Raw genomic sequence first — 14,795 nt, 5'->3', positions numbered from 1 at the left:
GAGAGAGGTGGCTATTGCTTTGACTTCATGAGTTTTAACTTTGATCAAGGGAAAGGAGTTTTCCTGAATCCAGGAATGTGCTTCAGAGATCAGGTCTCTTAATAAAGAACAAAAGGGGGTTCTTAGAAAGAGGACGAGAAGGATTCTTGATAGAACACCTATGATTTCTCTGTCCTATGTAGGTAGTACCTCAGGCCTATAACTGGGCAAAGACTTAATGAGATTATTAAGATTCTGATTAGATGAAAGATCCAAACCGTTGTTGTTTGAAAACTGAGGAAAGCATCACATAATATCCTTTAAAGGTCAACAAGGAAAGGCTCTTAGAAGTCTTCATATACTAGAGGAAATCTGCAATCTGGGCTGCAGACGTCTCAAAAGAAAAGATGTGATATCTGAGGCACCATCAACTGAACACTGCCCACTTTGACCGATTGTAATTAGACTGGTGTCTGCACTTTGCAATAGCTTCCGCAGCTGGTTTTGAAAAAACGCTCTGACAGGTTTCCTGACAGTCTAAAGCCTGTCAGAGAGAGAATGGATAACCCTTGGTGGTATCTCCTGAAGTGCGGCTGCCTGAGTAGCCACAGTCTTTGGGGAAATCTACCAGAAGACGTAGAAGGTCCAGGAACCATTCTTTCTTGGGCCAGAATGGAGCAACAAGTATCATCAAGACATTGCGGTAGGAGACAAACTTGTTTTGTACTTCCCTGACTATGTTGAATGGAGGGAAGGCATAAAGGTCCAGATCCGATCAATCTAACAACCCAACATCCTTCGCCCAAGCAGGCGATCCGGGGCTGCAGAGCAGAAGAGAAGACAATAGTTTCTTGAGGTGGCAAAGAAGTCTATGGAGGGCTTGCCCTACAATCTCCAAAGGTCAATGCAAATCTTGTTGTCCAGCATCCATTCAGGACCTGCTTCCAACGGCTCAATTCGTCCACCAGGACGTAATTTCCCTTGACTGAGCAGTCACTTGATTACGGAAGCCCAAAGAAGAAGTTCCTTTGCAGTCTGGCAGAGGGAAAAGGAACAAGTGCCCCCGTTTCTTGATATACGACAGTGCCGTGGCATTTTCCGCATGAACAACTACTATCTTGTTGCAAATCCATGAAGAGAAACGTACGAGACCTAGAATAATGGCCATCAGTTCTTTGATATATATGTGAAGGTTGATTTCCTCCTGGAACCATGTCCCGGAAACCTCTCGATCCCCTAGGAGGGCTCCCCAGCCTAGATCCAAAGTGCTGAGTAAAATTTTAGATCTGGGCTTGGAGGGAGAAGGGATCTCCCCTGAGAAAACCAACCTTCAGGGAGCCACCACTGGAGATCCAACTTACCCTCCTGACTGACGGGAATACAACCGAGTTCAGTCAAGTCTTCCTGTCCCAGTTGGCTTTGAGGAAGAATTGGAGAACCCTCCAGTGCAATCTGCCCAACGTGATGAAGGTTTTGATTGATGACAGAGTCCCTAAAAGGCTATCAATTGACGGGCCAAACATGATGAAAGAGAAAGGACCTTGCGAATTGTCTGTATGCGGTTTGTGCTCTCTTGGAGGACAGAAAGCCTGAAATGTCCAAGAGTTGAGAATCATCCTGTGTCAGAACCAACTGGGATTCCTGGAGATTTAGAAGAATTCCTAGATCTAGAGAGCACAGTAGAGTTTTTTGAAGGTCCTTTGCAGGAGATCATGTTTCTGCTGACTAGAAGCCATTTGGTAAGAGGAATCGAGAGAATACTTGAGGGACCCTGGAGAGGCTGAAGCACATGGACCAAAACTGGTAGACTTTCCCTAGGAAGATGAACCCGAAGTATTTATTGGAGATTGGACAAATGGGGATGTGAAAATATGAATCTTGCATATCCAGTGATCATCCAATCGTCCGGATGAAAGGAAGCCATGGCTGATTAGCTTGTCTCCATCATAACTTCATCTTCTTTACAAAACGATTAAGGGCACTTACGTTAAGAATCAGCCTCCAGCCCCCTGATGCTTTGGGAACTACAAAAAGGCGATTGTAGAAGCCCTGGGAGTGAACATCCTCTACGGCTTCCTTCAAAAGGAGAGAGGATATTTCCTTTGGAAGGGAGAGGAAACTGAAGGGGGTGGGGGACCAGGTCACCAAAAATGGGATGGAGTAGCCCTCCTTAAAAACCCTAACGATACATGGATCTGCTCCCCCGAGATCCCACTTCCCCCAGAATGAGAGAAGTCTGGCTCCTAATGGGGCACAAAGGACTTCTGGTTCACTTCTTGGAAGGGAGCTTGGAGTAGTAGTACTTCTTGGCGGGTTTGGATTGAAATTGCAGATTTATGCAAGGTCTAGCTTTCCCACTAAAGCGAGTGGAGGTGAACTTGGGGCAAATGGGCACAGACTAAAACTTGGGGCGTAGAGATAACTGTGCCAGCAGATCCTATGTCAACTTCTTCAGTAGGCCCGATGTGATCTGTTCTACCATTGACTGCGGTAACAGATGAGAAGAGTCCAGTGGCAAAAAAAGCAATGCGGATTTCTGGGAAGACATGACTCCTCTTGTGATGAAGGAACACCAAAGTTCTCTCTTCTTAAGAACTCCAAAAGCAAAGAGATGATAGTTCTGAGGAGCAGTCTCATATGGCTTTATCCGCACAAGAAAGAATGCCAAACAGGTCTGCTGAGAAGAGATCATATAAATCTTAAAAATTCTCGATTTTCTTAGCAAGAGCTCTCACCGTCCAATCCAAGAAACTCAACATCTCAAAAACTTTTAAGATATTCTTGACAAGATGATCCAACTCCAATGACGAAAGACGTTGGCCAAAGTGAAGGCTAACCAATGAGATGAATCAGTGAGACCTGAAAAATCCCCTTGGGAGGAGGCTGCAACTCCCAGGGAGAGAGCTTCCCTGGTTACGTAAGGCCAGTACTTTCTCTTGATCAGATGAGAGGGGAGTTGGGCAAATGTAACTTTACCTTGCTCTCTCTTCATCGACAGCCATTCGTCGATTGCCTTCATTGCCTTCCTAGAGGAAGACGAGAGCACCATCTTGGGAAGGCGAGTTTGTTCTTCCTGAACACTAGCCATAAGGAAAGTGGAGGCAGAAGACAGAGTAGCTGGCATGTAGAAGGTTGGAAAATTTCCTAAAGAAAATGAAGAAAAGACTTGTAAGCCGTGGGTGGAGAAGCGTCTAGGTCTGCATCCTCTTCATTCTCTGAGGAGACCGGAGATAAAGACAAATCTTGAACAGGCTTAGAGGGAGGGGCTTTCCTAATATAGCTCAAGATCTCCAACAGTTGATCCTTGATGGGAGCAAGAGAGGGGTCGTCCAGTTCCGAGACGGGAACTTTTTGTCCAAGAGAGGACTGCTGAGGCTGAATCAAGTGTCTTGAAGATGGCGCTGGGAGCCGAGTCTGCAGCTGGAAATACAGAAACAGGTGCTGGTGCGCAGGAGCAAGAGCTGGGGGGTATAGGCCCCAGTTCCCTCAAGACAAAACAGGTGCTCAGGCAACAGATACCTAGACTGATATTTCTGGTCCTTTGAATCCTTGAGTGAAAGGAAAAGTGACAGTAAAAGTTTAAGAGTTGTAACAGGAGGAAAACCTAGCAACTGCACTATGTGAAAATTGTTATGAGGCTGGAAAGTAAGATGGAAAAAAAAGAGAATGGTGGTACTACAGTAAAAGAAATGAAAGGGATTGCAGCTAAGGGCCCAAGGGAGGCTGCAAAGAACCTTAAGTAATGCTCACAGTGCTCTGTGTGAGGTGTACTGATGCCATTACCCTCCTACTGGTGATGTATTCAAGTTTTGGATGACCTTTAAGTATTCAAAATAGTCACAAGATCAACATGGTCCAACATTTTAGAACAGCTCAGACTTGTTACTAAGAAATGCCCAAAGCAAGCCCCAAGCAAGAATAGGAATGAAATAATTAGTATAAATGCAAATAAAAATTGAAACATTCATTTGAGACCCTGATCTGTAGAATTTCATACAAACTCAGTCTACTAAACAAAAATGATATTTCTATAATAAAATAAGGTTTTGTATGTATGTATTTACCCAGTAATTATATAGCTATAGCTTTTCACATATTTAAATTTCATGGGTAGTGGTTTGATTTCTCAGCGTAGGTACACGTGCCGTCCCCAACAGCAATGACTAGGAACGACTTAGCTAACACATCATTCTGTTTTATGCATAATGTCCATCAGAGAGGAGGCGGGTACGCTCCAATCATATAATTACAGGGTAAGTATATACAAAACCTTATTTTATTATACAAATATAATTTTTGTACACGAGACTTACCCAGTAATTATATAGCCGATTCCACATTGAAAGGAGGCAGGGTCATGGATAAATTCTACTCCAAAGCATTAAGTCATGTAATGAATTTGAACTAGAAAAGTTGCTAGCATTGAAAAACTATGCTTTTCGTTCCTATAAGTTAAGAGAGCTATAGCAGATGAATACTGCCTCTGGTTGGTGCTCATCTTAACTCATAGTGGCATGGCAGTAGAGCCAAGGGTTGCTTCTTACTTAGGGGGAACTTTGCAACGAGGGGAATGCTCCTATGGATAGCAAAGTATGATAGGTGCCCGCCCTTGCCCTTGGCATACTGCCAAAATAAAAACAACCAGAAAACACTGACACCTACACTGAAATAAAGTCATGACCCATCCACTGAGCGTGATGGGTGCTCCAGGTACACTGTAGCCCCCTGATTCTCCAAACTCAGCACCTTACTGAAAAGGTGAGAGATAATAGGAGTACATCCTGTGCATCTGCAATGCCATGCCAGTCAATAAAAATGGTCTTGATGTATTCAAAAATTTTGACACTTCAAGCTTACATAAAAAAATATACAGGCGGCCAGCGGTTAACAGTGCAATCACTCAACGGCGAATCGGTTTTACGGCTGTCGTAAAAAATATTCATAAAAAAAAAAAAATTTAAGTATTTTTACGGAACAATTTTCAGTCAACAGCGCCGCTAGCGCCGTTATGTCTAACGAGTACATACACTTGTAGAAATACTGTTCAGCCCATAAAGGTTATGCAAATTATATTAAAAAATTGTATTGAGAGTTATTACATAGGTATTAGGGTAAAATATATGCCTCTGACGCTGTTCTATGCCGAAAATATAGAGTTAAATGGGTGCAAATTTAGCTATGGATGTGTTGATTTATAAACATGCTTTTATGTTCAAAATGTGTATGAAAATGTATTACATATTGGTATTTTTATTTCTGCACATAAATATGATACAAAGGCATCTTTTGAAACTGCCCTTCACGTTATCAAATATGATGCTTTTTCATGTTAATTCTTGTAAGCCGCCGTCTGCCACTTTTCCTAAAATATAGAGTTGAAAAAGTGCAAATTTAGCAATCGATGTGTCAATTTTATAAATGTCCATGCTCTTGTTTAAAATGTATGAAAATATATTATGTATAAGGTATTTTTATTTTTGTACATAAATAGGATACAAATTAAGGCAGCTTTTGTAACTACCCTCCACGTTGTCAGAGGATGTTTTTTCATGTTCGTTCTTGTCCGCCACTGATTCCGAAAAATGCATGGTGTTATTTTATTAATTATGCATCTTTTCCATAAATCCTTTAAAAAGTTATACATTACTTCACTGTATCCAATAATATTGTATGTATTCTCATATTACTGTATTATAAAATACTACGGCAAATCTAAGCTAGTATTCCGCGGAGTGGCCAATGTTTTTGTTTCAAATCAGCTGATGGCAAACACAAGTTTTTTTGACATATTTAACGCAATTCTGAGCGAATTTTCTTGCTTCTAGTTGGCATAAATGAATATCTAGATACTTGACTTATAGCAGACAAGGTTATTTTTCCTTATACAATGTGTTTTTAGGTGGATATATGAAATTGAATATCTATATACTTGACTTAATAAGCGACAAGGTTGTTATTTTTCCTTATAAACAAATGTTTTTTAGTTGATTATATGAATTGAATAAGTCTCGTTGTGATTGTGAAGTCCTTTTTTTTTTCATTAAGAGATTACTTTGGCGGCATGTTTATTGCGGGGAAAAATTATGTAATTCCGTTCGCAATTTTCCTTTATGTCATCATAATACAAACTTTACGTTATGTATCTTATATCAGCGTGAAACCGAGAGTAAAATGTGTTCTTTCAAGCCCAGTAGTTTTGATTAAAATTATTATATCTCAATTTTATCTACGGTTGTGTTTGATGGCATACATTTACTGGAGTTTTATCCTTGTTGCCGATGTACGATAATAGTCATTAGCAGCTTGAACAGTTTTCTCAGCTTCAGTTATAACTAGGTTTAAATTTAACAGTATATGTATTTCCTGATTGATCATTGATCTATATTGATCTTTGATCTATAGCGAATAAAGTTATTACATTAAGATATCTCGGTTCTATTCTACATAACGTCATTTATAACAACTACGGTAATAATGTACTATAGTACGATGATTGAAATACAAGCCAAACGGATGTTATCAAATTTGGTTATACTTGAAAAAAATAAAATAAAAATAAATAAATAAAGAAAAAAAGTTTCACGTTCAGTTGTTCATGGCTGTTCACATTTATGCAAAGAGTATAATGTTAAAACCATATTTTCATCATTCTCTTTTGCTGTATTTGAACTTATGTAACTAGAATATGGGATAAAGTTAGGCTATTGTAATTTGGTCTCTCATAAAATCGGATTATCGTAAGACGAATTATCGTAACTTGAACACTACAGCTACCTGTACACTGTATAACACCTTATAATATCTTTACATACTCTAGACACCCAAAGGATTAAAGCTAGGCTTTTTTCACTTTACAGTATTTATAATACTATAATGTACTGTACAGTAAATTCTATAAATCTATACTGCATAAATATAATTTTACTTATTGCGCCATCGCGGGATTAAGGCGCCATTTGACTGGTCTAGAATTTCGAAAGAAGGGTGCGGTGGCCGTAGGCTTTAAAATCGCTCAGCGTCTAAAATCACTTAGCGTCGGCGGCCAGGAATGGAACCCCTGCCGCTAACTGAGGGCCGCCTGTAATAAGAACCAAATATCGCTTAAACCTCTGGTACTTTGATAGCAGAATGAGCGTAAAGAGCAAATACCATCTGAAAACTAAGTAGGTAGAGGCTGTTCTTACATCCTTAGCTTTGTTTCAAAGTAGGCCAAAAAACACTACACAACACTGTCTCAGAATGAAGTCCGTATAAAATGGAAGACAAGACGTTTATACATACAAAAGAAGAGACGGGTTCATGTCACAAATTCTTAGGTTAAGGATGGTCTTCTCATTCCCGTTCAGCTCAGGGAATTCCTGAAAAACCCCAACTGAACAGAGAGCTCTCTATACCGCTTCCAATCTGGGGAGAACAACTGAGAGCCTGTAGTTGGTGCTATGTGAGCTAGGTGTCAGGTGAACTTGGGACTCAGGAGCTGGCATACACTCTGAGTATGATTTGGTGCCAGGGGAGCTAGGCACCAGGTGAGCCAGACTTTCGGTAGCTGGCGGCTGCTCCGAGCATGAACTGGCGCCGGGCACAAGAGGAAAGTGCCAGGCGAGTTGGGAACTCAGGAGCTGGCTTACACTAGGAGCATGAGTTGGGGCCAGAGGAACAGAGAATCAGGCAAATAGGAAACTGAGATGTCAAATGCTCCTGGAAGTCAAATAAGACAGTAACAATCTAAAGGAGAAAGAACGGATCCAGGTCTTGGATGGGACCTTGAACTTTCTTGATCCGAGAGCAAAAAAACTGCTCTGATCTTGTGGGGTAAGTCACCAAGGTAATGGGATACGTGGAAAGGTGGCTCTTTCCTTGAAAAGAATGAAGTACCTTCTTTGAAGAACCTGAACCAACCAAGATTCTAACCCCCCTGCAACTCCATTCCTCCAAAAATAAATGCAGTCTGGTCCTGACAAGAGCATGAAGGGCTGGAGAGACTCTTTTAGGAAGTTTTGGTGGAAGGCTACTTAAAGCAATTCAAAGAGAGCCAAAGGCTGGAGCAGGGTCTCTCATGAGGATGTGACCTTCCTCTTCGAATGGGCCGTTTCCAAGGCAAAAAACTTGGGCAGTAGCAGCAGAACTCGTCTGTGGGCACTTTGCCGACTGAGCTATCAAGTCGTGAGCCAATTACTTCTGAATGGCAGACAGAAACTCTTTCACAGTGCCTTGTGGGAACAAATGCGACTTAACGAGAGACGAAAACAAGAGTTCTGACTTACAAGTAACTGTCACCCCTCTAGTGTCGAAAGAACACCAATCTCTTGCTTTTACAGAATCCCCATGGCGAAAAGTTAGGCTAACTCATCGAAACTGCCTCCAAACGCCTTATCGGTGAATGAAAGAACATCTAACCAGTCTGAAGAGAGGTTCACTGCAAGTACTGGGCAGTCCTCAATCTTCCTGGCTAATACACCAACTGTTCAGTCTAAGACACTGAATATTTCCTATACTAAAAATATTTCTCTTAACATGATCCGGCTCAGGCGAAGAGAAGAAAAACTTGGCTGAAGAAAAGGCAGCACGACGAGTTGCGTCATCAAAGTTGTAGACGTCCCCTTAGGAGGAGGCAGACACTCGCAAGGAAGGATCCTCCCTCATGGAATCAAAACGATATCTCTTCTTCAGCAGCTTAGACAGAAAAAGTGAAAGGAGCTTTGCCTTGATCCCTCTTGACTGCCAACCAATCCTCTACCTCATTCAAGGACTTCTAAAAAAGAGGAGAGCACTAACTTGGGAAGACAAAGATCAGAAGGAAGTTTCCTCATAAGGAAAGTGGAAGTAGGCAATCTGGTAAGTGCTGGTACAAAGAAGTCCGAGAAGTTCACTAAAATAATCCCCAGAAAGCTAAAATATGAAGAGGCAGGAGCACTGTCATGATCTGGATCTTCATCATCAGAGATGGATGACAGTGATCCCTGCTCTTGGCAACAGACTTCTTCCTCTTAAGGAAGACCATCCAATCCTCAAAATGGTGGCACATAGAGGCTAGTGAAGGATCCCCTAGTGTCGACGAAGATGAAATGGCTGGTGCCAGGTGAGACGTGGAAAGCACCGCGCAAGCTGGAACAATAGTGTGTGGTGCCTCAGATGGTGCAGAGCACCTGGACATGGACTGGTGATCAACAAAAAATGCCTGATACAAGAGACCCAAGTGCCTAGGCGGCAATACCTGGTGCTCGTCAGGAGAATCAGTACTATTATGATGAGCACCAGGACAAAAAGCACTTCAGAAGGCTCAAATATACCAACGCAAGAGCAGAGTTCTCATCCACTTCCTCTTCAATGGACAAGTCGATATCTCCACCTTAAGAGAATATATGTGAAGGCTAGTGAGTCGACACACCTGGTGGCGAATGCCTGGGAGAAGGCTGGCTATCGGAAGCAAGAGGTCGCTTACGATGGTTTGAATGCCTAGGCACCAACACAGGCCATTCAATATTAATAATAATTAAGTATAACAAGTAACATTTTCTTGTCGGGAGACGACTCTTCTAATCTGATGACTACTGAGCGGCACTCAGTAAGATGCCTTCCCAGGGGCGTTCAGTTAAAACCTATAAACGCATGACAAGTCTGACCAAGGGGGAAAAACCTCCTCACTACACATCCAAGACTCCTTTCCAGTGACTACCTGCTGATACCTGGGAAAAGCTACAGGTTCAACTCAGGGGGCAACCCCCTCGAGCTCCCTTCAATTACCAGTATGTGTTCTCTCCAGTGCGGAGGACCAGGACAGTGACTTCAAGTCTAGGAGATACGAGGGGCCAGATAGTCACCTCCTATAACACACAGCCAGAAAGAGGCCTTTCCAACAGCTGTCTGTTGTTACCTGGGACCAACAACACGTTCGACTGAGGGAGTGCCTACCTGCATGTAACCCCCTGATCTCACTTGGACCTCCAGTATGTCTTCTCCCTGGTGCGGGAGAGCGGGACAGTGACCATTACATTCTTAAATTAATGATAATTGAAATACTTAATGATAATTGAAATAAAATGCTGGCAAAGGCATGGGAAGGACAAGGTGGAGCCAGGCACAGGAGGAAATAATTATGATAGAAGGGCTAATAGGAGAAAACTGGTGTTAGGCTTGGGAGGTGGGGGAAGTTGGTAGGCAACAGATGGGAGCACGAATTTTTGTATCAAAGTATCAAAGCCAATTCAACTCTAATATTGTAAAACACTGTGCTTTTGTTCTCTAAATAGTGATAATAAAAGAATAAAACAAATATCATTTATAAATATATGAAATAGCATCTCATTTAGTCACATATGTACGTATGTATTTTAAAATAACGCAAATGTATGTTTACCTTCTAAAATAACAGATAAATTTATATCAACAAATATTTTTCATATTAAAGTCTCAAAGTAAATCTAACTCTAATATAAAAGAATAAAACTAAAATTTGCAGATAACCAACTACATACTCAAAAAGAAATCATTAGTAGAATTATCAGGAATTCAAAGTAATCAAATTCAGTAATCGATTATGCACACACTAACTGACTAGAGTGGCCTGTGTTCCAGTCCGCCATGGGAGCTGGAGGCGAGGAGTTAAGATGTGAAATGTTCACAATTGCATTGCGCTGGAAAAATACCTCCACACGCCACGGCCATGAAGCATTTCTATAACGGTAAACAAAACAAAATGCGCTGGCCTAAAAGAATGTATTAATGTTCACAAATTACTTTTAAGGTAATTATTTTGCTGGCAGCTTGTGAACAGCTTAAGGTCGGTAAATGAAATCCCAAAAGCAAAGCAAGACCAGTTGGCATGATGCAACATTCGAGAATTACTTTGAAGGTAATTATTAACCATTGACTTGCACTTAGCCCAATTTTGGCAAGTAAATAATAAATGCAAAGTTTTTGGAATAAAGGAATGGTAGAACATTTGAGAATTATTACTCTAAGGTAATCATTTACCATTGGCTTGCAAATAGCCTATGTTCGGTGAACAATCACGAATGCAAAAGAATTACCCTAATTGAACATTCAACTACTTTTAAGGCAATTATGAACCGGTGACTTGCACACTGCTTAAGCCCGGTAAGCAAATCATAAACGACAAAGTTTGGCCTAAAGGGATGGTGCAACATAAGAATTACTTTAAAGGTAATTATTTACCGGTGTCTTGCTAATAGCCTATGGCCAGTAAACAAAAGTTTGGCCTATAGGAAGGATGTAACATCAAAATTACTTAAGGCAATTAGTAACTGACTATGCACAAGTTTTGGCTTAAAAGAATGGTTGGTGTAACATCAGAAAATTAATTTTAAAAGACAAAACTATATCTGGAGACTTCAAGTATCCGGCTTGATAATAAACTGAATTAAACAAACAAAACATAAGACTCATCCTGCTTGAAGGCTATGAATGCATTCCGGTGCTTGTGTAACACTACCGTAATCCGGTGATATTAATGGAAAATAAGAACAGGCAGCTTTAAGCACTTGATGTTTAGTTGAGCACAGCAGAAAACAGAATGAAGTCATTAACCAAGTCATTCCTAGTATTGCCTTTGGGGGATGGCACTGTATGTATACCTATGCCTACACTGAGGAATTGGTGCAATACCCGCCAGTTTTGAATACGTGGAAAACTATTAGCTATATAATTACTGGGCAAGTCTCATATACAAAACATTATATTACTATACTACTTATCTGATACTGATGTGGTTTAAACATATGGGGAGAATGGGGTGAGAAGCTAAAGATCTCAAGAAAAATTAATGGCCCAGAAAACCATAAAGGAATAGCACAGATGAAGACCTACAGCTGACAGGTCTTCAGGTTAAAAGTGCAAAAGACAGAGAATGAAAGGAATCTATTTCATCTCACAACGCAAAGGAAAAATACAATGTAGAAACATTAACGCCGACAAAGACTTACTCCATACGACATACTGCTTCCAGGCTTCTCGTTCACAAACAAAACCTCAGGAGCAATGTAATCTGGTGTTCCCACAGGCATTTTGCTTCTTACGATCCCAGATGAGGTGAGTTTGGCAGCCGAGCCGAAATCTGCAAGCTTGATGTGTCCACAACGGTCTATGAGGATATTCTCTGGTTTGATGTCTCTGCAATGTAAAAATCATGTGCATCAAATATACTGTACCAGAAATGTACCATACATGCACCGTACATTACGTTACAGGTCTTAGTAGAAAAATCAGACATTTTAAGCTACCTGACCTGCCACACAACAATAGGGACAAAGGAATAAGACACTGTTCAAGTTACGAAAATTGATACTTTATTGAACAATGTTTTGAAAATATCTTTAAATTTCTGTCCCAATGGGTGCATGCAGCAGTGTGCAATCAGGGAGCAAGAGACCAAATTACAATAGCCCAACTTTATCCCATCTTCTAGTTAAATAAGTTCAAAATCAGCAAAAGGAGGGAAGTATAGTTTTAAAAGTTATACTCGTTGCGTAAATGTGTGCAGCCATAAACCACCAAGTGAGAAAATTTTTTTTTTGCTAAGTACAACTGAATTGGATAAAAATATCTATTTGGCTTGTATTTCAACAACTGTAACTACTGTACGATAGTAAACAATTACTGTAATTATGTTATAAATGATGTCATGTAGAATAGGACTGATATATTTTTATGTAATAACTTTATTCATTATAGATCAAAGATCAGCAAGGAAATATACTGTTAAATTTAAACCACGTTGTAGCTGAAGATTCTCATGACTATATCATGCATTGGCAACAAGAATAAAACTCCCTTAAACTTATGCCATCAAACACAATCGTAGATAAAATTGACAAGAGAAAAATTTTTATCAAAACTACTGGGCTTGAAAGAACACATTTTACTGTTGTTTTCAAGCCGATAAAAGATAAGTAACGTAAACCTGATATTATGATGAAATCAAGTGAAAATAGCGAATGGAATCGTGTAATTTTTTTACACAAACATCTGTTATACAGTGAAGTAATGTATAACTTTTTAAAAGATTCATGGAAAAGATACATATTCGTTACATTTACTATACTGTATATGTAGTATAGGGTATACTGTAGGCTAGGCTACTGTATTCATATGTATACAATATACCATAGTATACGCTAGGCTAACTCTTGTTAGTGTTAATTAATTTCTCTTAGTACTGAATTATCATAAGCCAATCAGCACTGAACCTAGAAAATTAGCTGGAATTGATAATTATCATACTATATATGTGCAAAGTATACTGTGTAGTGTAGGCTAGGCTACCCTATATGTAAAGATGGTACCGATTACCATAGTGTAGGGTGGGCTATAATTGAGGTACGATTTTTCCAACAACGATGGGTTTTTTGGAACCTAACCCTATTTATGTAGGAGAATACCTGTAATGATATTTTACAATTAAATGGAATAAGCCTGATCATTTGTGAAATTTACCTTCTTGATAACCTAAGACTCTCCAAGCCTCAACAGTGCCTGTATTTAAGGATATTGTCGAAATCTTCCCATTAGTGTCAGTCTTCCTTGGTGCAAAACTAATTTATAGAGAAACTCGTATTTTCTTTTGAGATGAAAGTGGATGATTTTCACTTCAACTCACAAGAATTTCCCAAATAATTTATTCTACAGCATGATGTAAACCTTGGACAATGGTAATGTTCAAGAACATGAGATGTTGGGTGAGACGAGACCCAAAAGGAACAGATGAAAAGACACATACAAAGGTGATGCAGCTGGACCAATGGATACTACAAAGAACCTTTATCAATGTCTACATTGCACCAAGCAAGGAATACTACAAATGATAACTCCCATTGGCACTGGATGATAGCCCCTATGGGTTGTAAAGGTTAAGAACTGTATGCTGCCTCACCTGTGTACGTAGCCCATAGAATGCAGCGTGTGAATGGCCTGAGTTACTTCCGCTAAATAAAACCTTGTCATATCCTCATCAAAAACATTATCGTATCGATCTAGCAGAGACAGTAAGTCTCCGCCAGGATGGAAATCCATTACTAGATACAGCTGCTGGTCATCCTGTAAAAAGCAAAGAATCATACACAGTAGTACTGGACAATGGTTATAATACAGGACATGAATGCAAAACTGAATAAATTAAAACTGAAATAGCAAAAAATATAGACACCAAGTTATCACTATTTATTACAACTACAAAATGGACGACCAAAAAAAAAAAAAAAACAGCTGAATGACAGAAACTAACACAATGGGTGCACAAAAGAGAATTGATGTTGGAATGGTGCACGTCACTCGGCATACAAACAGACAACAGTCTAGTTATCGGTATTGTAATCACATATCATTAATCAGTTAACTTGAAGCAGCAAATGAAACACATTATCAATACAAAAACTGGCAAATAAAATTATATTTTTATAATAAAATAATGTATTATTTATACTTACCAAGTATAATTACATAGCTAAGAATTTCTAAGTACCAATAGCTAAAATTTGAAAATCAGTGCCGATTCTTTTGTTTCAGTGTAGGTAGGTCTGTACCCCGCCCACTACCGGGGAATAGGCAAACAACTTGGCAAAGCAGCTCAATTTTATTTATGCCTTATCATCCATGAGAGGGGAGGGTGAGTTTCCATTCTGTAATTACTTGGTAAGTATAAATAAAACATTATTTCATTATCTATCTCTTCATCGAAGTGTCGTGTCTTGGACGTTGGCGATCATTTGCCTCCACCTCTCTCAATCTCTAGCTGCTTGTATTAGTTGATTTACAGTATAATCTCCATCCAAGTCTCCCACCAAGCTGTCCAAGTATTTTAC

The 14,795-nt window shown here is 39.9% G+C and overlaps 1 protein-coding gene across 1 annotated transcript in view; it reads right to left on the bottom strand.

The window, feature by feature from the left end:
* Positions 1-14,795, bottom strand: part of LOC135202931 (citron rho-interacting kinase-like) — a 220,205-nt gene that overhangs the window by 194,254 nt on the left and 11,156 nt on the right. Inside the window, exons 5-6 of the mRNA XM_064232395.1 lie at positions 13,868-14,031; positions 11,922-12,108 (exon numbers count right to left, since the gene is read on the bottom strand). Coding sequence (XP_064088465.1) covers positions 11,922-12,108; positions 13,868-14,031 — 351 coding nt within the window. The remainder of the gene's footprint in view (positions 1-11,921; positions 12,109-13,867; positions 14,032-14,795) is intronic.

Source organism: Macrobrachium nipponense, chromosome 33 (genome assembly GCF_015104395.2).
Source record: "Macrobrachium nipponense isolate FS-2020 chromosome 33, ASM1510439v2, whole genome shotgun sequence".
In the NCBI taxonomy this organism is placed as follows: domain Eukaryota; kingdom Metazoa; phylum Arthropoda; class Malacostraca; order Decapoda; family Palaemonidae; genus Macrobrachium; species Macrobrachium nipponense.
This window is presented reverse-complemented; position numbering and strand designations above follow the sequence as displayed.